The sequence below is a fragment of the Anser cygnoides genome, chromosome 17, assembly GCF_040182565.1.
Source record: "Anser cygnoides isolate HZ-2024a breed goose chromosome 17, Taihu_goose_T2T_genome, whole genome shotgun sequence".
Lineage (NCBI taxonomy): Eukaryota > Metazoa > Chordata > Aves > Anseriformes > Anatidae > Anser > Anser cygnoides.
The window spans coordinates 13,857,791-13,878,193 of NC_089889.1; the positions used below are offsets into that span (position 1 = coordinate 13,857,791).

Genomic DNA, 20,403 nt, shown 5'->3' on the forward strand with positions numbered 1-20,403 from the left:
TCGGTGGCTGGCGTGGATGCCGGTGGAGCCGAAGGCCGGGGACGTTCACGCACGTCTGCCTGTGTGAAAGTCTTAAAAGATTGGCTCTTAAACTGACAAAACAAAACACTGCCAGGGCGAGTTCTGCCGAGCCCTTTCCAGGCAGCACAATGTATTGACAAATAGGGCTGCTGTAATGGGCAGAGGCTGCCTGCTACAGCACTAGCTCTTCAGCCAGTTATTTCTGTAGCGTGTGGGGGAGTGATGAAATATATGCATGCCTCCTGAAAAATGCAGTATTGCAGAGCACTCCATCTCTTCAAGTATCCTTTTGTTAGTTCAGAGCCTTCTGTCTATCCAGGGGCTGTGTTACTGGCACGCTTTCGGTTCTGGTGATGCCACCTTTATCCTCTCGAGAGAGTCCTTGTGGGAAGGCACTTGGAGGAGGGTGAACTCGGGACAAGGTCAGAGCTGCTCGGATGGCACAGAGCGTCAATGCGTGTTAGAGCAAGGGGATAAGATTTTGAATTGCAGAGCAGTCTTGTGACGTGGCTGCGTTCCGGAGAACAAAATGCATAGAAAAATCCTTTTGAGGAGCCCTTGCGAGTGGAGGTGCTACCAGGAAGAAGAGCTGCTCCTGTTTCCCTATTCCGAATTCAGTCCCCCTGCCCATTCGTCGGGTAGCTGGGCCGGTTCTTCCTCCCTTCCGAGGTGTCATCGTTTTCTGCTGCCCCTTCTTAGTCCTCTACAGCTTTCAGGGGAGCAGCAGCTTGATTCGGGAGGCTGCGGAGCTGCCTCTGCCCGGCGCAAGGTGATCTGCGGGGGCTGCCCGCTGCTGGGCACTGCCGCTCGCCGGCAGCCTGCACGCGCGGCGCTGCCCCGTAGCGCTCCCTTTGTTCTGGCCGGAGGAGCGGTCGTCTCCTTGGTTGCTTTTGCTCCTGGTTCCCTTGCTTGGCTAAAAGCCACGGGGACAGCTCTCAGCCGTGTTTGTCTGACACTGCTGACCTCCTCTGAGCCAGAGCTTTCTGTAAGGCTTTTATAGCTGCGTGCTTATTAAATGCAGAGCACTCAGATAATTTAGTCCCTCTCTATTTTTTCCTTTTCAGTTTACGATTAAGCCATTGGACAAAAAGATTGATGTTTTCAAATTCAATTCATCAAAGCTGCGTGTGAATAAGCTGGTAAGTCTACAGACAGAGTAATTTTTATTGTCTGCAGCAGTTGTTTCTGCAGGCAGTACGAGGCAATGTTCTTCTGGGGCTTTTCCTTCGAGCAGTCGGAGGGAGCGTGCTGGCCCGGACGGACTGTAGATGTGATTTGGTTTAGCAGTTACTACTCGATCATAGCCTCTAGAAGAGAAGGGGGAAGATCAAGCCAAGCTCCTTCACAGAACCTCTCCCCCACTCCTCTGTTTTTGTGCTCCCTTTCTGAGCTCTCAGGGTACATCTGACCTGCGTGGCAGACGCACGTAGTAAGTAAAACTTTCTTCTCACCCCAGTCTTTGCTCCAAGTTCCTTTTCTTCTCCTGCCGATCCCTTCCCTTCTGCCCTGTGGCGTAGGTTTCCCTCTTTTGGGGGGCACCGTTACCAGAGTTACAGCCCTGGCTTTTTCAAGGCTGATCCCCACTCAGGACACTCTCTGGTACGAGAACAGAGGGGACCACATTTAACTGCTCTGCCCAGCGTCCGTGTGGGAGGCCAGCTTTAGCTGGTGTTCTGGATTTAGTGTCTGGAGGTGTCCAATTGCCTTTGGAGCTTAGATCCAGGTTCTGGAGCAGCTGTGCGCTGTTAAGTTGCACAGTGGGCCTGTGGAAGGCAGAAGGGGATATCTTTCCCATCCTTGTGAGAGAGGGGGGGGAACTTTGCTGTCCCGTACTTGCATGCCATGGGGAAGCGGGGCTTTCTCACTACGGCTTCATTCCCTGCGCTCATCAGGGTCACAGTGCTGTAGCTCCTCTGACTCCAAAGAAGTCCCTTGTGGTTTGTGAAACGGAAGACAGGCTTGCGAATTGGTCCTTTTAGAAAAGAATCAGAGCTTAGGAAGTTGCTATTACTGCTGAAAAATATTCTGAGCTTTCACTCCTCTGCGTACCGCCCCCCGTGCTTTGCTAACTCTCCCCTATTACTGCCATTTCCCTTGTCTTCCTCCTTGGGTAGCAGAAGAAATCACACAGAGGCTCAAAACCCTTCAGCAAGGATACCTGAAGGTGTGCAAGGTAGCTCTTGATAAGCCTTCTGTTTGGGTGTAATCTTGCTCACGATGGAAAATATTTTTCCTTTTTTATTTTTCCATCTGAGTGCTTTAAGCGCCCTTTTGGGAGAAGACGCAAGTTAATCTTGAGCCTCAAGAAAGGGAGCAGTGGGAGCTGGGGAATTGGCTGGAGCTGTAGAAGGCTGGTTCATTACTTGACCTAATGCCTCCTCGGGGCCGGTCACCCCAACCCGCACCACGCTGCGTGGCCGCGCTGAAAGCTCAGCCCTGCAAGGGGCTGGTGGCCAGGGCGTTGGGCGCGGGACCGAGGCTGTGCCTTGCTCCCTGCCCCTCGCGTGGGTACGAGGGCTCAGAGTTCGGGGTCAGTGGATGGCAGTGCTTACCAGCACCAAACGTAGCCCTTTGTGTCGGGGGTCCAAACACCTCGGCACCACGCCTACAGCTGTTTCTCTCCGCTCTTCACCCTTGACCGGAATAGATCCTTCAGCTGTGTATCGGGAACCACGATCTCTTCATGAGGAGGAGAAAGGCAGACTCCTTGGAGGTCCAGCAGATGAAAGCGCAGGCGAGGGAGGAGAAAGCCAGGAAGCAGGTGAGAGACGTCTCGTGCAACCAGGCCGGGAGCCAGACTCGGAAATGCAAATGAACTTGGGGAGGAACAGTCTCCAGAATGGCATCAAGCACACGGAGCAGCTTTGAGGGAAGGTCCAGCCCAACAGCTCTCGTTAGCAGCTTGCTCTCGCCCTGCCCGTCATTCTCCCCTTGGCTCTGGAGGTCGGTGGCAGCCGGAGTCCGGCCCCCGCGCTCGGGAGCAGAGCTGGGAGGACGGCAGGGCAGAGCAAGCCTGGCTGTCCCAGAGGTGGCTGCGCATCCTGCCCTGCCTCCTGTTGTGCCGGGGAGACGGAGCGTGTTGGGGTGGCTGCTTGTAGCTGGAGCAGGGGCTGTGAGGGGGAGCTGTGCTCTGCGGTGGCTCTTCATCTCGTTTTTCTAATTACTCGGTGATGGAATGCACACCGACGGGCCGGGGCGCGCAGCCTGCATGCTAATTTCCGCGCTGGCCTCCGTTATCTGCCGCAGGTCAGCCCAGGCAGCGAAAACTGCTCTTTGGAGGCAGCAGTGTGTAGCCAATGAGTATATATCAGCAAATTGGATTGTATGAATCATTGTTTTCTGCTCGTAGACCTCTTCTACTCACTGAAACCCACACAGCTAATCTGAGCACTGCTGCTCGGAATATAAATGTCCGTTTCACGCCAGAGCCGCTAGATAGCAGCAGCAGAAACCGAAGCAGCCACTTGCACCAGGAGAGTCTGGCTCTCAAGGGACTGCTAGTTTGATGCACTTCGTTTGGTTTCGAGCGTGTCCACAGAGTGCTGGAGCTAGGGCTGAGCTGCTTGTCCTGCAGGCACCTCCTGAAGCACGTCTGCCTCCTGGGGTGGCAGGAGGGGACAGGACACGAGTCCCGCTGCGCGGGCAAGCAGGGCAGCTCCGCTGGGCAGCAGGGCTCCTGCCTCCTGCGGGGATTCCCCTGGTCAGAAAGGAGCGGGTGTTAGCGGAGTTAAAGGTCCTCCTCGGAAGGAGCAGCGTGGTGCCCAGGTGCCGGTGGCTTCAGAGACAGGTTTTGCAGCCTCGTGAGGTTTTTTGAAGTGTTTGGATAATGCGAATTGGAGCTGAGACCATGTGCTGGGAGAGGTGAGGGGGGTGACACACGTGTGCTGAGGGTGAGCAGAACTTAACTCTTCCCCGGAGCTCTCCAATTTAGAGCTCTGGTGCTCGTCAGGAAGGGTCAGGCTTCTGCTCGGGCTGCCCACTCCCGGGCTAGCCACCGTGCCGTCTGGCACGCTCTCTCCTCCCTCCCCAGGATCCACAGCTGTTAACTGGTTCCAAACAGTCCCTTTACATCAGGGCTCCTTGTTAATGGGAGTCCTGAGTGGGCTGCAGATCGTAACGATAATTGATGAAGGGAGCCTTTAATGGAAGGAAGCCGAGCCGCCGGAGCAGTGGGTGTCCTGCCTTCAGAACGCAGTCGGTGTCCGAGGAGCCGAGAAATGTCTTGTCACACTTATTTCCCTTATTAAACCCGGCAGGTGGCCTGCGCGATGCTGCGAGCCCTGGGTGTAGCGTGGATATTTATAACGCACCCGGCCCCGTGGCGCTGGAGCGCTCAAGCCCGGCGTGTTAATTAGCCCGATGGCTCCCTTTGGCCGCTTGGCGAGCAGAGAGGCAGCTGCGTGGCGCGCTCAGGCTGCGCGAGAGGGGGGAAGAGGCGGCGGGTTGTCTCACGTGGCTTGGGTTTCCCCTCCTGGGGAAGCGTTGCCGTTTTCTGCAGCAGGAGGGGGGTGGTTGTAGGGACAGGTAGAGGTGGCCACGATCTTTGTGGCCTCCTCTGTAAGTGAAGAGAAGCGTGCGGCACTCCAGGGTGGGTGGGTGTGTGTCTGAAAGGAGCAGTCACCGCGTCCCTCAGGCTCCTGCCTGGCCACGTGTCGGTATCGGATGCTCTGAGGGTGCCCTCAGCCCGCCCGTAAGCCTGGTCTAGCTGTCTGCTCGGCTTGCCGTGAGGAACTCCAGCAAGAGCTGGAGCTGCAGGGACCCTGCTTGCCTGAGCCTGCCCTGCGCGGCTGCTCAGGAGACGCTGTCTGGGGATATGACCACCTGCAGCAGCCTGTGGGGCAACAGCCTGCCCAGGGAGGAGGGGATTGTCTCGGAGCGGTGCCGGCTTCTTCAGAGGAGCAGGGTGCTCAGTGTGGTGTGACCACAGTGCGGTCACAGCGCCCCGTTCAGTGAAGCCCCCCTCGCTGACGAGCAGAGAGGAGGAGGCAGCGCAGTCCTGTGCTCAGAGCCCCAGGCAGTGTCTAGTTTCTAGTCCTGGGAAAAGCATTTCTGACGTGTGTTGTTTCTCCGTGCTTTCCCCTATCCCTTTTTCATAGATGGAACGGCAGCGCCTGGCCCGAGAGAAGCAGATGAGAGAAGAGGCTGAGAGGACGAGGGATGAGCTGGAGAGAAGGCTGATGCAGTTAAAGGAGGAGGCGACAATGGCCAACGAGGCCCTGGTAAGTGTCTGGGCGGCTGTTTCTCGAGGCACTGCAGCTGTTCCCAACTCTTTCCGCTGCTGAAACGTTTTAGGAGGCACGTTGCGACTGTTGCGTGGCTGTTCTCAAACTGCCACTGGTGGACAGCGACCGGGAGGCTGGATGGAGCTTACTGCATCCAGGCAGCCTGCTGGGGCAGGGGCACGAAGGAGAACGAACTGGGACAGAGCCTGGGCACATCCAGGTCTTGGCTGCAGGAGGCTGCAGGCTTTTGTGGAAGGGGGAGAGAGGGGCTCGATGAGCCGTGGTGGCCGTGTGGAGCGAGCGGCTCAGGGCCCTGCTCCGGGGGCTGAGAGCATATTTGGGGAGGCGTTCGGTGTGCTCGATGGCTTAACGTGCGTTAATTCTCAGATGAGGTCTGAAGAGACAGCAGACTTGCTGGCTGAGAAGGCTCAGATCACAGAGGAGGAGGCCAAGCTCCTGGCTCAGAAAGCAGCGGAGGCCGAGCAAGAGATGCAGCGGATCAAAGCCACGGCCATCCGGACGGAGGAGGAGAAGCGGCTGATGGAACAGAAGGTGCTAGAGGCAGAGATGTTGGCACTGAAAATGGCGGAGGAGTCGGAGAGGAGGTCAGAGGGTCCAACCTTGCAGCTGCCTCTGCTTTGCTTTCCAGCCCCATTCTGACTTAGCACGACAGCGGCTCACGCCTTACGTTAGTCCATCCAGCAGTTTGCAGCGAGCCCTCGGCCTCCGTGCGTGCAGAGCAGCAAACGGCCCCCAGGCTGAGCTCGCTTCTCCTTGTCTCACGCTTTGCCACAGCTAGGCTGTCCCTGAGTAGGGAACGGTACGGGTATAGCAGCAGCGGCCCTGAGCTTCCCCTGGGCTGGAGCTGGAGACCCTTCTCTGAAGTGTGGGGGGGAGAGAGATCCACAGGGAAAGGGGCTGGCAGCTGGCGGGGGAGAGGGTGCTGCGGGCCTTGGCGCTCTGCCTGTCGCGCCTTGACAGCAGCAGTTGAAGGCAGCTCAACTTTGGGGGTGATTTCTGCAAACACCCACTGCGTTCTGAAAAGTATCTGACAATGTTAATAACACTTCGGTTGTCGTTTTGTTTTTCTTCTCTTCTTGTGGCTGTCAGTTCTGCGTTTGCTATCATCTCTTTGTCCCCGTGTTTCCTTCTCAGGTGCTTAGCTCTCCTTAGCAGTTGTGAGGTTTGTTTCAGGTTAGCCTTGAGGTCTCCCTAGCTCCTGGACTCTGTCTCGTGATAAAACTGACGTTGCCATCCTTTTGGTACGGGAACCCAGGCCCTATCATGCGTTTGGTAGCAAGCAAGAAAAAAATCGTTCTTGTTTCCTTCCAACTGATGACTCCTTCCCGTGTGAGCTTGCTTGGTTTCAGCCCTTCTGCGTGAACAAACGCTGCCCTTGTCCATCCCTGCTTACCTCGGTCTCTGACTTGTGGAATCTCCGCTCAAATTTCAGTCTGGCAAAGGAAAGCTTCCCCTGGAGGGGTAGGGGTGACCTTGGAAGCCCTTGAAGCTCAGGGCTAGGTACTTGTTTTAGAGTTGTTGGGCCCTGCAAGCAGGCAAAGCTGTGTAGCCTCAGGTGCTTTCTTCTTTTTGTATGCTAGTAGAGACTGACCAGGCAGAAAACTGCCTCTCCTGCTGCAAGTCTGAGCTTAACTTTTGAAGGTGTTCTTCCCGTTCTGGCATCTCGGCATGCTCCTCCGGCCCTTAGTCTTGGTTCCTGCTGCTCACGCAGGGCTCATGTCAGAGCTGCCCTTCTGTGGCTTGGATTTCTGTGCTAATTAGTGTCCCACGTGTCAGAGGTTCCAGTGTTGCCCTTGCTCAAATGATTTCTCTAGTTTAGGTCTTGTTAAGGAACAAATGTCTGCCTGTTTTACACCTGTAACCTGTCGCCTCCAGGCTTTGATCTGATATTTGCCATTCGCTATTTTTCTTTGCAGGGCAAAGGAGGCTGATCAGCTAAAGCAAGACCTTCAGGAGGCTCGAGAGTCAGAGCGGAGAGCAAAGCAGAAGCTTTTGGAGATCACCAGCAAGTCGTCCTACACGGTAAGAACGATCTGTCTTGTAATCCCCGGTTTCCAGGCGGTAACTGTGGCCTCTGTAGCCTGGAGAATTCCTGTGCCACCATCCCATCGGTGGAGGGGTACGAACGGTCTCACTGCATTGCTCAGTAGCTGCTCAGAAATACGTAGCAGCTCTTGCCCTTGTCACCCGCGTACCCTGCCCAGCACATCGCTTTGCTCTTCTTCCTCCCTGTCTGTCCTACCTCATGCTACGAGAGCCAAGGAGCCGCTGGTGAAACTAAAGGCAGCAAGTCGTGAATGAATTTAACAAAGGCGTTAGAGCTGTTCTTTGCTGTGTGGGGTGGACCAGCTCAGTAAGAGCTTTTAAAGGAGGGCTAAATATGAAAGGGAGGATGTCCTTATTCTTCTTAGGTAGGATAAGCGTTGTTCAGAGCCTGTGAATTCATTCTTTGGGCATAAACTGGTTGCTGTGCATCTATGTGCTGAAAAGAACAACTTCCTTGAAGGGAGATTATTCCGTAATTGCCCATTAAGAGGATTTCACACCTTCCTCTGGAGCATCTGGTCCTGGTTGCTGCCGGGGACCGAAACGTCAGATTAAATGACCGCTGCTCCGATTCTGCCTGGCAGCTCTTTTCCTCAACTTCCGTAATTGTGCTGCAGGGCCTGCAAAATCCATCAAGTGCTCCCTCCCCGCAGCTCACACCTGCCACGACTGCCTCTTCTGCAGCTCTTTGTCCTGAGGGGTGAAGGGGGAAGAGCTCGATATCTGTGGGAATAAGCTCAACAGACATATGTGGAAGTTTCCGACCTGTCTAGGGCTGAAATTTTAATTTGTACATGTTGGCTCCTTCCCCTTCTCCTCTCAAAACTTTAGAGAAGCAGGTTGAAGAGGGCTAACGATGAAGTAGCTTTTCATTCAGGTTCTCTGAATATCCCTGCAAAAAAATGTTCAGAAGCTTTTAAGAAACCGCACCGATGGAAAACAGCCAGGTACTTTTAGCCTCGGGGCACTCATTCAAGTGCTAGCTACCTCCGTGCTTTGCAAACCTCATCTTCGGAGTGCTCCTTATTTTACTACAGGTTTCTGGGATCCACCGGGTCTTTGATTCTGGGTTTAACATATGCACGGGGTGGAGCCTCCTCACTGAAAATCTTCTGAACCGCCGCATCAGCCCCGTGTTGACGTCTGGGCAGAGCTCTCGCGTTCCGGCTCTCCCGTCCCCGTGTCCGTCCGTAGGCAGACAAGCAGAACGGCAGCCAGTGAGCTCTGCTGCAGAAACCCCTGCGTCCGCCTGTGCTGGTGGGCGGCAGCGTGGCTGTATTCCTGCCTGTGGAATTAAAGCCTAATCATGGGGGTTTTGTAGGATGGCACGGAGCTCAGCTCGACCCCTCCAGCTGCATCTGTCCTGGAGGCAATCTGCGCAGAGCTGCCTGCTCCAGACGCACGGTGCTGCGCCCTCGCCTTTCCTTGAAGAGCCGTGGCCTTCCTTTTTCCCTCCCCAGCTAGGTGGCAGAGTCCCCTCGCCCAGCAGCCGCTCTCCCAGCCCCTCTCCCAGCTCTGGGATCAGCGCTCTGTCGCACGGACTGTTGTTTTTCCAAGGTCAGCAGGCTGCGAATGTGCCTGCTGTACCCGCGTCCGTGTGACAGCGCCTCGCCGGGCCCTGCCGCGGGAAGCGCCCTCTCCCCATCCCTTGTCACGCCTGTCTCGCTCCTCTCTTCCCGTGTGGCATCTCTCCTCGCTCTGCCGCCCGCGTGCGTGGGGACGGTCGGGCGCGATGTGCCCAGGCGCCGCTCCTGCGCACGCTTTGGCACGGAGGGACCCGGCGGGGCAGGCGCAGTAAGGAGGGAGAGAGCCAGCCCGGAGCGCCCCGAGGGATGAAGGGTTTTGAAAGCTGCTGCTGGGAGGCTTGTGTCCCTCGGGTGAATGGCAGCTCTGCCAAACAGCACTGCGCTCCGGCTCCTCTCTCCCTTAATGAGGGCGTAACGCTGAGCTTGTTCTTTTCTGTTGTCCCAGCGCTTGTGCTCTAGTCCCCCGGCACAGAGAGCAAGGCAGAACTTCCCTCCCGGGGAACGGGAGGAAGGGAGGCGTGGAGGGATGTGTTGCAGAAACGACAAGAAGCAGTTAAAGTTTCTCTTTGGTAATTTTCCAGTCTCCCGTACTGGCTTTTTAAAGCTTGTTTAGGTGTCTTCTTAGTCCTTGAAGCCCAAACTGCTTTTGTGATGGTGCAGGTGGATGATGCATGAGGAAGAAAAAAAAAGTGAATCTGAGTCTCAGGCCAGCAGGGCTGAGAGAACAATTCATTCTTTACTGACTTGGCAGCGTCTCTTTTGCCTTCTTCATTGCCATTCAGGTACCACTCAGAGCAAGACTAAAGGCAGTCAGCTCTTCTGTGAGTCTCTTGAAGTACTAAGCGCCTGTCCTGGGCTTGCCCAAATCCTCGAGTAGCGAAGTGAAGGCGGTGGCAGCAAGAGAAGCTCTCCCTGCGGGGGAAGCCTCGTGACATGGCTTGCTCTGTGCTTCCTTCATGTCGTCCAGCTCGTTTGCTCCGCTCCCCAGAGGGATGACCGCTGTCAGCGTGGTGCTTGCCTCTATTAACTGAGGGAAATTGCTTTAATGGAATAACAGGGTTATGCGTTTTGTTCCAGGTGAGGGAACACCGGGGAAAAGCTCTGTGTCCCCTCTGGCATCCCGTGCCCCGGTGACACCCCCTGTCCCCTTGATTAAAAATCCCTGTGCCTCGTGCACGGCTTGCCCAGCCTCCCTGCGGCTGGTGGGGGACTGCTCTGCTCCAGCTGCTAAGCCCGTGCCTTTGAAAGCGCTCCGTCTGCTCTGCCTTCGCTCTCTCCTTTCTCTGCCTCCCCGCTGCTGCGCTCTTACTTCTCCATCATTTTTTTTTCTTGTTGCTTCATGAAAGAGCTGTGCTGAGGAGAGGGGAGGCAGTGGCTGTAGTAACCCTGACAAATTGGCTTCCGGGCTTAATGATTGCAGCAGCTGAAGATCCCGCTCAACTCTTAGTGCTGTTGGTTGGGATTGTGTGTGTGTGTGTTGTTTGTTTTTAAACGTAGAACAAGCATGTGCAGAAAAATTGTTAAAGGCTGTTTTAAGGCCAGCAGGGCGGTTTGGATGCTCCTGGCTCCCCTGCACATCAGAGACCGTAGAACCTCACGCGGGAACGTTTTTGCAACCCCCTGCGGGCCTTATAGCGAAGGGACCTGAATGTCGATGGGATGCAAGTATTTAAATCGGTTGGGTGCCTTGGCGGGTCTGTCCCCTTTCCTTAGAGACAGGGATTTCGGTACTCGGCTGTCCCTTTCAGCCAGAATCCCTTTCAGTGTCCGGAATCAATGCTCCGATGTGGCCGTGTTCCGTGGCAGCAGCTGCTGCCGTGGGGAGTAGGGATCGGTATTTTCCTTGTAGCTTAAAGTCTGGCTTAGCCGCGAGACGCCAGCCAGGCAGTGCAGTTCTAGTTGCCTCCTTGTTTATGCTTGTACGAGGTGTTTGCCTTTCGGCTCGGGCTCTGCAGGGCAAATGAAATGTCATCGCTCCCCGGTTTGTCCGGGAGCAGGGACGAGCCTCGGCTGTTTGTGAATTCCGGGCTGGCGGTGAGGGAGGAGGCAGGTTACTGCGCGAGTAAATCTGTCACAGCTCCAGCGCTGCTGGTTCTGGCCGAAGTGGAGCTGGCTGCAAACAGTCCCCGGAGTATCCCGCACAGAAGAAACACGGAAAAGAAATAACCAGCCAGCGCTCGAGGTTCTGGGGGCAAATACCCTCTGCGCGAGGACCATCCTCCCAGCTTTCGGTGTGTGCTGCCCGCCCAGCCTGTCTGCGCGGTGCCACCTCCTGCCGCTCCGCGAATCCAGCCCGGCTGGGGCACGTCTTCCTTACAGGAATCCCTTAAAGCGGGACGGGGCGTCTAGCAGAGAGCTGGGCGACCTTTGGATGCTGGGCTGTATTGCTCCTACCCCAAATGCCAGCGGGCCGGGCACGCCGGCGGCGGGTCTGACTCAGCTCCACGCGTGCAGTCTGCCGCCTGAAGCTGCTCTGCCACCCTTGACGTGTGCTGCTGCTCGCGACCTCATCTAACATATTGCAGGAGGGGAGTGATGATTTGAGTCAGGCTGTTCTTCCTGCGCCGGTAACGAGCCCATTTATTAGAGGTGTGACAGGGTTTTTGACGGAGAGAAGGGTCGTTTTTTTAAGGTGAGGATAAAAGTGGAGAGCCGGGGCGGTGCGTGTCAGGTGGAGGCATCGCAGTACTTCACAGCAGGGAAGAAAGTCCCAAATCTTCATCTGCGTGCAATTCGAGCGGTTCCTGATGTTATCTCTGCGCTTCCAACTGGGTCTAGCAGTGGTTCCGAAACACTCGGAGCTGTTGGTTACTGTGAAGGTTTAAAAAAAAAAAAAAAAGTAGCGGTGCATCTGTGGACTGCCCTGGAATTGCATCCTAAGTTAACCTTTGGCATGAGGTTCTTCTTTGACCACGCTGCGGGGAGCGCTGGAGCACGGGATTCTGGTCACACGGGGTCTGTCTCACGTTGCCCCTGTTCATAACTTGCACTTCGAAAACTAGATTTAATGTTAAGAAGCTGCCAACGTCTCCCAAGAGGCAGCTTCTGTCCGGCGTTGCTTCCAGTGACGCAGCGGTGATAAAACCTCGATTTTTACAAAGTTTTGTCGTTAGATTTTGAAGGCAGGAGGTTTCGTCTCCGCTTTACTGCCGCAAAGAGCGGGAACCCGCAGGAGCAATAGCTCCTTGAGGAGCAAATGGGGAATGGAGCAAGGGGATGTGTGCTGCCTGGTGCTTGAGACGCGGCTTGTTTGCTGCTCTGCTGCTGCAGGGCTTTGCAGCACTTGCCACCTTCCGCACGAAAAGCTCGCCAGCTGGCAAAGAGCCGCTTCGCCCTTCCTCCGGGAAGTTTGAGGCTGGTTCGGAAAGTGGTGCTGGTGGGCCACGGTGCACCGGGGTGGTCCTTCCAGTTGAGTGCCACTCCAGGGAGAGTACACTATTACCCGTGGGGGTAACTAGGACCTTATTAAAGCGTTAGGAAGCAGCACCCTGTGCTGTGTCTTGAGGCGTTGCTCCGGTTTTACCTCTGTTACACAACGCTTGCTATAGGAGCACTCACGTGGGGCCACAAGCGATTAACTTGTCCTCTCCCTCCGCAGCAGTCCATGAACTCCAGTACGACAGCGCTGCCCACGGACCTGCCGAGCTTCAACCTCATCAGCGAGAGCCTGTCCTTCGACTTCAAGGATACGGACATGAAGAGGCTTTCCATGGAAATTGAGAAAGAGAAGTAGGTGTCGTGCTGCCAGGCCGGGCCAGGGCTGGGTTCGGTTACCGCTGCCTTCCCTCTGCGGCAAGGGGAATCGTACCGGAGCCGAACGTGGCTTTTATGTCGTTCAGAAGAGCTCCAGCATAAAGGGAAGGAGGGAGAAGGCTTTTGGGTTCTCGTTCCCCAGGTCATTTGTAACTGCTGAGTACGACTCAGCTGCTGGTTGGCCTTCTCTCGGTGGGGACGGGGACCTGGTGTCACAGTTGCACCCCTCCTGCCCGATTCAAGGCAAGTTTAAGAGTGCTGAGCCCTGCAAGGGGATGATTCCTGTCCGGGCGGTTAACCCAGCTCTTGTTTAGGCTTTAATTATCCATCTTGGTAGAAAGAGTTAACAGCAGTGTGGTTGCTGGCACGCTGGGCTATTGCAGGCTGGCGCTTGGGTGTTTGCAATGTGTCCAGGCCACGTTGAGGAAGCTGCGGTCCTGCACTGGGGCTTTAACCCCTTTCTCTTTGAATCTGTGGCATGTTTCTATATAAAAAGTGTACGCAAGCAAGTTTGGATGTGATTATGAGCTTTGATCTTGTGTTTTCCTGAGGGTGTAAATGTAGCCTTCGAAATTACAAATTTAGCAGAAATCAAAGCAGATCAGATTTTAATCTCTGTAGTAATAATGTGCTTTGTTCATTGACGGGATAGGAGATCAAAGCTAGAAGGGCCCTGCCACAACGCCGCGGCCGTAACTTCCCGGCGCTGCAATGAAACACCCCGCATCCCACCGGGTGGCTTTTTCTGCCCCTGGTCAGTTCCCTCTCCCGCGTGTAAGAGAGCAGGCCGCTACTCTAGGGGCAGGGGTTAAAAACTTTTCCTAAAGCCAAAAGGAAAAATGTAAAAGCTGAAAATACCCCACTAATTCCTGGTTCTGTGCCGAGGTTGCTAACTAGGTCATCCCACTCTTCTGAGCAGGAGGATCTCGGCTCTGCCAAACGATAAAAGCAGTAGCATGCTTTCGCTGGCTTCTCCAGGAGTGCTCTCATTCCTCGGATGCTGAGATAAGCCTTGCTACAAATTTTGGCACTTTGAAAGGGTTCTTGTTAGTCTGCTGGTCCTTTGACCTCGGTCTCAGTATTTAATCACAAGTACAGGCTGGCATGGTGTGATTTTTGTCTTTTTTTTTCCTCCAGTAGATGCTTCGTTGTGGAAGGCAGTTAAGGCTGAGACCTGAGAATGGCTAGAGGTTTTTTGTGCCTTTTTTTTTTTCTTTCTATTTTTGAGAGGCCTTTCTCTCTCTCAGGGATGCTGTGTGTCTAAAAAGTACCTGATATTTTGGGGAGAGCGCTTGCTCCCACACCCCGTACAAATTAAATCCCTCTAAAACACGAGAAGGCAGTACACCAAGGTCCCTCCTGGAAAATGGCACGAAGGGATTTGCGCCTTTGTGAGTCTGGGAGCTAGGCTTGGAGGTGGGGGGGAGGATGGGACGACAGCGGAGTAGAGCAGTGCTGCTTAAAACAGTATCTTTTAGGCTGAAACTGCATAATACTAAATCTGTGTCACGGCACGGCTTCGCTCAAAAATCCTCCAGCAGCCCTAGCTTGGCTTTAGTTATTTATTTTATAGTAACACGACTTAAGAGTTCTTGGTCGGGCGTTCGGCTTCTCTTCTGAATCCCGAACGAATGGCTGCTGAGGGTGGTTCAGTGTCTGCCGTGACCTGGTGGTGTCGGCTCCGCGCGCGGCGGGTGGTGACGACGGGGTTTTCCTGTTACGGTTCCGCCGCCGACCGCCGCGGCGTCGTGTCGCCACGCGCAGCCAGCCAGCACTGACCCGGCTCTGTTTTGTGCGCGCTAGGGTGGAGTACATGGAGAAAAGCAAGCACCTGCAGGAGCAGCTGAACGAGCTGAAGACCGAAATCGAGGCGCTGAAGCTGAAGGAGAGAGAGACAGCCCTGGATATATTGCACAACGAGAACGCCAGCCGAGGCAACAGCAAGCACAACACTATTAAAAAGGTATCGGAGGGCTCCAGTTTGTATCTCGCCTGACGAAATCCTTTAAAAACAACAAAATAACCCTGCCTTTATTTTGCACACGTTGTTATAATAAAATTGTTTGATCTAGGCTTTCTTCCCTGGCTGCTTAGCTTTGAACCAGGGCGCAGGGAGTCGCAGCTTCTGGTGGCTCTGGTTTCATTCTTGCTGCAACCAAGCCCTGTCTTCTCAGCGCTCTGTGGAGGGCTGGGGCGGTCTCGAGGTTTGCCTGTCCTGCTGAACCTTAACAAAAGCGACGCAGAGGTGCTGGTAGGAGGGATTTGCTACCCCAGTCACATCAGGAACGGGAAAAGCCCTTCCTGGCTATTGCAACCATTCCCTAAGGGCAATGCAAGGAAGCAGTTTTGAGTTTGGCTAGGGAATAGTAAGGGGAAACCTACTCCTGATTTATGAGCTCTGAGCAGAAAGAGCCAAGAGCTTCATCCTCTCTTTTAATCTGTTCTCGAGTAACCTGTAGTGCAGCTGCAAGTACTAACAGCAAAGTCTGCTGCTGGTAAGGTTCGAGTGGGGTGCGCGCTCCCTGCGCTGCGCACCCTGGAACCACCTGCCTCTAGAAATGCTTCGGGGATTAATGCTTAGCCAAAACGTTGGGGTGCCTGGGTCTGCTAGCGCAGGAGTCACGCCTGGAAGGGCCCGACACAAAACGTTCGTTATTTGTACATCCAGTCCTCTTCCGTTAGTTGAGTAGCTCTGCTCTTCTCCCAGCTGGGTTCATTCTAACGAGAGCCTGGGCACGCATCCATAATTGGTACAGCGGGACCTAGCGGTCAGCTCCAGTCGCCTGCAGAGGGTTTTTCCCTGGGTTTCTGCTCGCGAGTGTCCTTGTGAGCGCTTCGGAAGTCAGTACGGCACGCGCGGCAGGGTGTAGGTTGTGGTAACAGCTACGGGTTTTCAGAACAAATCCTGGCCCGGTAACACGTCTCAGCGGCGAGCCTGAAAGGGTTCGAAAATATCAGTTCGTGCCGACTCTCGTGGCTGGGAGCTTGTGATCGCTGAACTGGGGCAGGAAAATGAATCTAGTGGATAGCGCTGGTTTCCCAGTGCTAGCCTTGTGCTGTTTGGGTTCCTGCCTCTCCAGAGGGGAGAGCACAAAAATCTTCACAGGCCCTTTAATCACTGTAGAATCTGAAACCCTTTCTGCTCCCGTTAGGCTCTGTGGGCATACGTCCCCATGCTCAGAGCCCTCCGTATAAACAGCAAACGCTAACTTTTTGCCTCTGACTGTAGCTTTTGAGATGAGTTAATAGAAAGCTGATGGTCCCATTTGTCTCACTTAACGGAGGCGGCAGGCAGGCGTTCGGGCGTCTGCCGGGGGAGCGTCCCTGTCGCTGGGGCCGCGCTCAGCCTCCCTTTAGGAGCTGCAGGCCTGTCCCCTGCCTCCGGGAGGGAACCGGGGCTGCCTGGCTCGGGCGTCTCGGCCCCGGGAGCAGAGGTTTTCAGATAACAGCCCGCCACCGAAGCACGTCGGAATAAATTACAGCCCGCTTCTGTTGGTGCCTTCGGGAGGTCAGGAGGGCTTTTGTCCCCGCAGTCCTGATGGAGAGGGAAATTGAGGACGCCCGAGACGGACAGGTGGTTTAGGAATACTTGGGTAATGCCAGCCCCCTGCCGCTCCTGGGAAGCTGTCGGTCACTTCAGCGCTGTACGGATTGCACAAACGACCTGACGTTGCTCGTATCACAGAGGAATTATTTTTTTTTTTGTGTCCGTTTTATTTTGCTGGTTTAGCCTCAAGCCCAGGGCAGAAGACCTATCTGCATTTGAGACTTCCACGTAGGTTATTCCGAGGTACTCTGCGTGTGGTGAGGGGGTCACCGGCTGTCACACTAACCCGTGCATGAGCTTGCCCGCGGTGCGCGCTGCTCGAGCCAGCCCCCGGCCCTGCTCCTGCCGCCCCGTGCGCTGTGACCCCGGCCCCCCGCACCCTCCTCCCCGCAGCCCACCCGACGGGGGGCGGCCCCCTGCCCGGCTCTCGCGCCGTCAGAGGCGTTCGCAGCTTCTCCGCATTCATTTTCGCACCTGGTCCTCCACGCTGGGATGCATCTCTCTTGGCAGAAGTTGAGTTGGCAACATCGGTGGGGGAGTGCAGGCAGAGATGCTTAAATAATTGAACACGCCTGCTTCTGCTCTGCTGCCTGTGGCTGGGAATCCATTGGAGGTACGGGGGGGCCTTTGAAGGTTTCCGTAACGAAGTAAAGCAGGACCTGCCCCCTTGTTTGCTGCAGAAAGGAACTCACGAGCTTAAAAAACCAAACAAGCCCCATCAATTTCCTCTCGCTGCTGCCGCCAGAGCTGGCGTAGCAGGCTGAAACTTCCCCAGCCCGTCTCGGAGCAGGGCAGCACGTGGCTGTGGGACCCGCGTTGCCTGTCTGAGCAGCACCAGAGCAGCGTGCAGGCGGCAGCTGAGGACAGGCAGCGTCTGCAGGTACTGCTTGGGCCTGGCGGCGCGTGGCGTTGGCCGCTGCCACCCCTCGAGGCAGCCCTTTGCAGCCCTGCGCTCTCCTCTCCCGCCCGCTGGCCCCAGCCCTGAGAAGCGGCAGGTGCTGGAAATGGGAAAGGTTTCCTGCCCGTCTCCCAGGGCCCGGGGTTATTCCCTGCAGCCTGTGCTCGTGGCCGCCAGCCCTTTTTAAGTGACCCAAAGAGCGCGTTTCTGGCTTCGGGGGGATGGCTTGGGGGTTGGAGGAGCTGTGTGCTGCTGGCGGAGCTGTTAGCGGGTCCCTCCCGAACCCCGAGGGTGGCCCTGCCTTCCCCGCCACGCTGCGGGGCGCTCCGGTCCCCCGCCTCCTCCCCACGCTGCTCCTTCCTGCTCTGCCGGCCGCCTCTCGTCTTCCTGGAGCCGCTGCCCTCCAAGGACTAGCCTGGCTGAGCCGGGGGCTTGCGTGTCCTCAGGGAAGAGGGATTTGGGGGAGCTTTTCTGTTCCTTCCGTGGCTGTGGTGTTGCCCATCGACGGCGCCGGGCAAATTTTGACTTGTAGCACTAAAGGATGAGACAAGGAGGGTGCTGCAGCGACGGCGCTCCCGAGCGCAGGTGGCAAACGTGCTTGGAAAAAGCCTTTGTGAGAAGTTCCTGAGGGCCGGCGTAGCCCTGCCCGAGCATCAGGCACACGCAGCCTGGCTGCTGAGCACCTTCCCGGCACCACAGCGGAGGCAGGAAGGTGCTTCAGCCACGGGCTTCTGCCTGGCCCGGGACCAGAAGCGATCAGCACCGCTCGGGGCTGGTGCTGTTCCCGAGCCGCCGGTGCTCTCAGGACTGCGAGGCAGCGCCGTGAATCAGCCAGCGGGGTTTGTGCCAGCTCTCCGTCGCTTCAGCACCTTGCTGGTGTTCCCAAGACGGGCTGCTCCCGTCGCCACGCGTTCCCTGGGGAAAAAGGAGCAGGAAGCTAAAACGAGCGGTGCCCCTCGGGCTGGCCGGCTTCGGGGAGAGGCCGGGTGTCCCTGCGGGGCCGGCTGGCGGTTGTTGAGCCCCCTGTCCCGTCCCCATCGGCGCTGGGAGCTCCGCGACACCTCGAATTTGGGTGAGGTCTGCAGGTGAGCACGGCACGGGGAGGGGCGTTGGAGCCCTGGCAGGTTGTGAAAAGCATCGGGCGGCAGCTGAGAGGGGCGCGGTGCCGGGAAGGAGCCCCCGTAATTAAACCAGCTGCACAGCGAGCGCTGCTGAGTGACCTCTGGGTTTTGTTGCCTGCCTTTGAAGATGCCTGCTAAGTTTTTTCGTGTTTAATTACGTGGTTAACATGCTAATCCTATTTTATGAGCTCTGTGGGCACAGCGCAAGCACCTCATCTGGAAGCCGCTTTCTCTGTAGCGCTCTCGGCCGGGGGCTGGCGCTGCCGGCTCCAGCTGGCTCGGCTTCAGGAGGGTTTTGCCGCTCAGACTGCGGTAGAACATGGAAAAAAAGCGCTTCTTCCCCGCCTGCCCCTGTTGGGGAAGCCTCCCAGGACAGGCTGCTGCTCCAAAACGCGAGCACAACCCGGCCTTTCCTTCCGGTTGCTTTCTTCTTGCGTTGTCGTGCTTATTTACGGTGATTTAAGCCCTTGGAAGTATCGGGGCAAGGAGCAGATCTCTGTGCCTGTTCCCCAGACGAGTGGCTGTGTCCTTGAGCACCGCTCTGGTCCTTCGACGAGCGGCTCTGGGCTCCCGCTGCCCACGGGGCTGCCTTTAGGTTTTTAAGCCAGCTTGTAGGATGCAGCGCTTGTCCGTTTCTGGGGCTGGAGCTCGGTCCTAGGGGCCAGCGCCGCTCTCGCTACCGGAGGACCGGGGCCGTGCCTCATCCCCCAGGGGGATGCGAGGGACCAGCAAAAGGAACGTTTTCGCTCCAGGCATCACTTTTCCCCCAAATCCCGGAGGAAAGGGAGGTGAATCCCGCATGGCTCTTGCCCCTGCATCCCCGTGTCTGCGAGCCCAGCTCCCTGCTGGGTTTTTATTCCTGCCCCGGTGCAGGCGAGGTGCGAGCTGCTGCGCCTCGGGGATGGGAAGTGAAACTCCCCGGCAGCTAAACTGGGACAGAGCAGCCTCCTTCCCTTGTTTACAAGGAGCGAGAGGAAACCAGCAGCCGTCAGGCCTATCAGCTATTTTTGTGGCAGCCTTTGAAAAGTGTTTCCTTCGACGGGAGTGTCATCTTCTCCCTTTTAAGCGCGCTCATCAAAGCGGTGGAGGCTGGGGGAAAGTTGTGCTCCGGGCCCCGCGCTCGGCACAGAATCAGCGGCCGCGTGGGAGGAGGAGGCAGGGCGAGGGGTGCGGGGGGAACGGGGAGCTTCGGCCCTAAAAAAAAAAAAGGGGATGTGATCCTCGAGCCGTCCGGCTGGCCGCCGGGGACGTGGGCAGGGATGGAGAGGACACGGAGGGGAGCGGGGGTGGCAGTAAAGAGGATTTACGGGATGCAGCACTCGGGCTGCGATTTCGCAGGGACTACAGCTCCCTGCCCGCAGCAGCAGCAAAACGTGCCCGGGGAATAAAGACCACGGGGCTGGGAGAGTGCTGAGCACCGGGAGCACGCGGCGAGCCCCCGGGGGCCGCCTGCCCCTGCTCCCGGTGTGGGGCCGGGGCTGCCCGGACCCCGTGCGCCTTCTGCCCCTTTGTGCCAGCAGAAGGGCTGCGCCCGTGGTTGCTGGGTTAGCGGCTGTTAAGCGGGTTTTCCTCTTGCTGTTTGTTTGTTTTCTTGCACGAGTCCAGCAGCTCTGGGTAACGGCAGAGCTCTGAGAAGCCCAGCGCGGGGCTGCGGGGAGCGGGGCTGTTCCCTTCTCCCCCTCTTGATTCATTTGAGCGCTGGCTGCTTAATTGCGCTCCCGCTCCCTCTCTCTAAATTTTCTTTGATGGCTCTGGTAGTGCATTGTGGAGCCCACCCCGCCCTCCCTCCTGCAGGAAGGAGATTATCATAATACTGCTTGTAAATCAATTTTTTTTTTTCCCCCTCTCTGCACTGACGAAAATGTAACTTGCTCCTAATCACTCAGCCTCGCCTGCGCAGCGCTACGGTGAGCGTGTGGGCACTCAGCGCTCCTTGGCGGGCGAGTGGAGCTGCTGCCAGGGCGCTGGGGGCAGTTTGGGCAGGCAGGAGGTGCTGGAGGCCAGCCTGGGGCTTTCCCCAGCAAACAGGGCAGGGAAAGGGGGCTGCTGCCTGCGCTGCTGCCTGCACGGCGGGGACCTGTCCTGGGGGCAAGTCCCCGAGCCCCATCGCGTCCCTCCTGCTGCGCTCCTTGCTTGCCTGTCCCGGTGCAGAAAAGGAAGAGAACCCAATGGGTGGCTCCTGCTGTTAGGGAGGGGGTTCCCTGCAAAGAGCTGCCTGGGGCTCGTGGCCGCAGCCACAACCGATGCC

General features: G+C 56.6%; 1 protein-coding gene across 5 annotated transcripts in view; it reads left to right on the forward strand.

Moving 5' to 3' along the window:
• The window catches only part of NF2 (NF2, moesin-ezrin-radixin like (MERLIN) tumor suppressor), a 40,742-nt gene that overhangs the window by 16,824 nt on the left and 3,515 nt on the right, over positions 1-20,403 (forward strand). Inside the window, exons 9-16 of one of the 5 annotated variants that reach the window (XM_066978763.1) lie at positions 1,086-1,160; positions 2,669-2,782; positions 5,118-5,240; positions 5,631-5,848; positions 7,181-7,286; positions 12,438-12,565; positions 14,393-14,552; positions 16,320-16,364. In XM_066978763.1, coding sequence (XP_066834864.1) covers positions 1,086-1,160; positions 2,669-2,782; positions 5,118-5,240; positions 5,631-5,848; positions 7,181-7,286; positions 12,438-12,565; positions 14,393-14,552; positions 16,320-16,355 — 960 coding nt within the window. In that variant the 3' untranslated portion in view covers positions 16,356-16,364. Of the gene's footprint in view, positions 1-1,085; positions 1,161-2,668; positions 2,783-5,117; positions 5,241-5,630; positions 5,849-7,180; positions 7,287-12,434; positions 12,566-14,392; positions 14,553-16,319; positions 16,380-20,403 lie in introns of all 5 variants that reach the window. The other 4 variants (XM_066978762.1, XM_066978761.1, XM_066978760.1 and 1 more) reach the window with 4 other exon arrangements.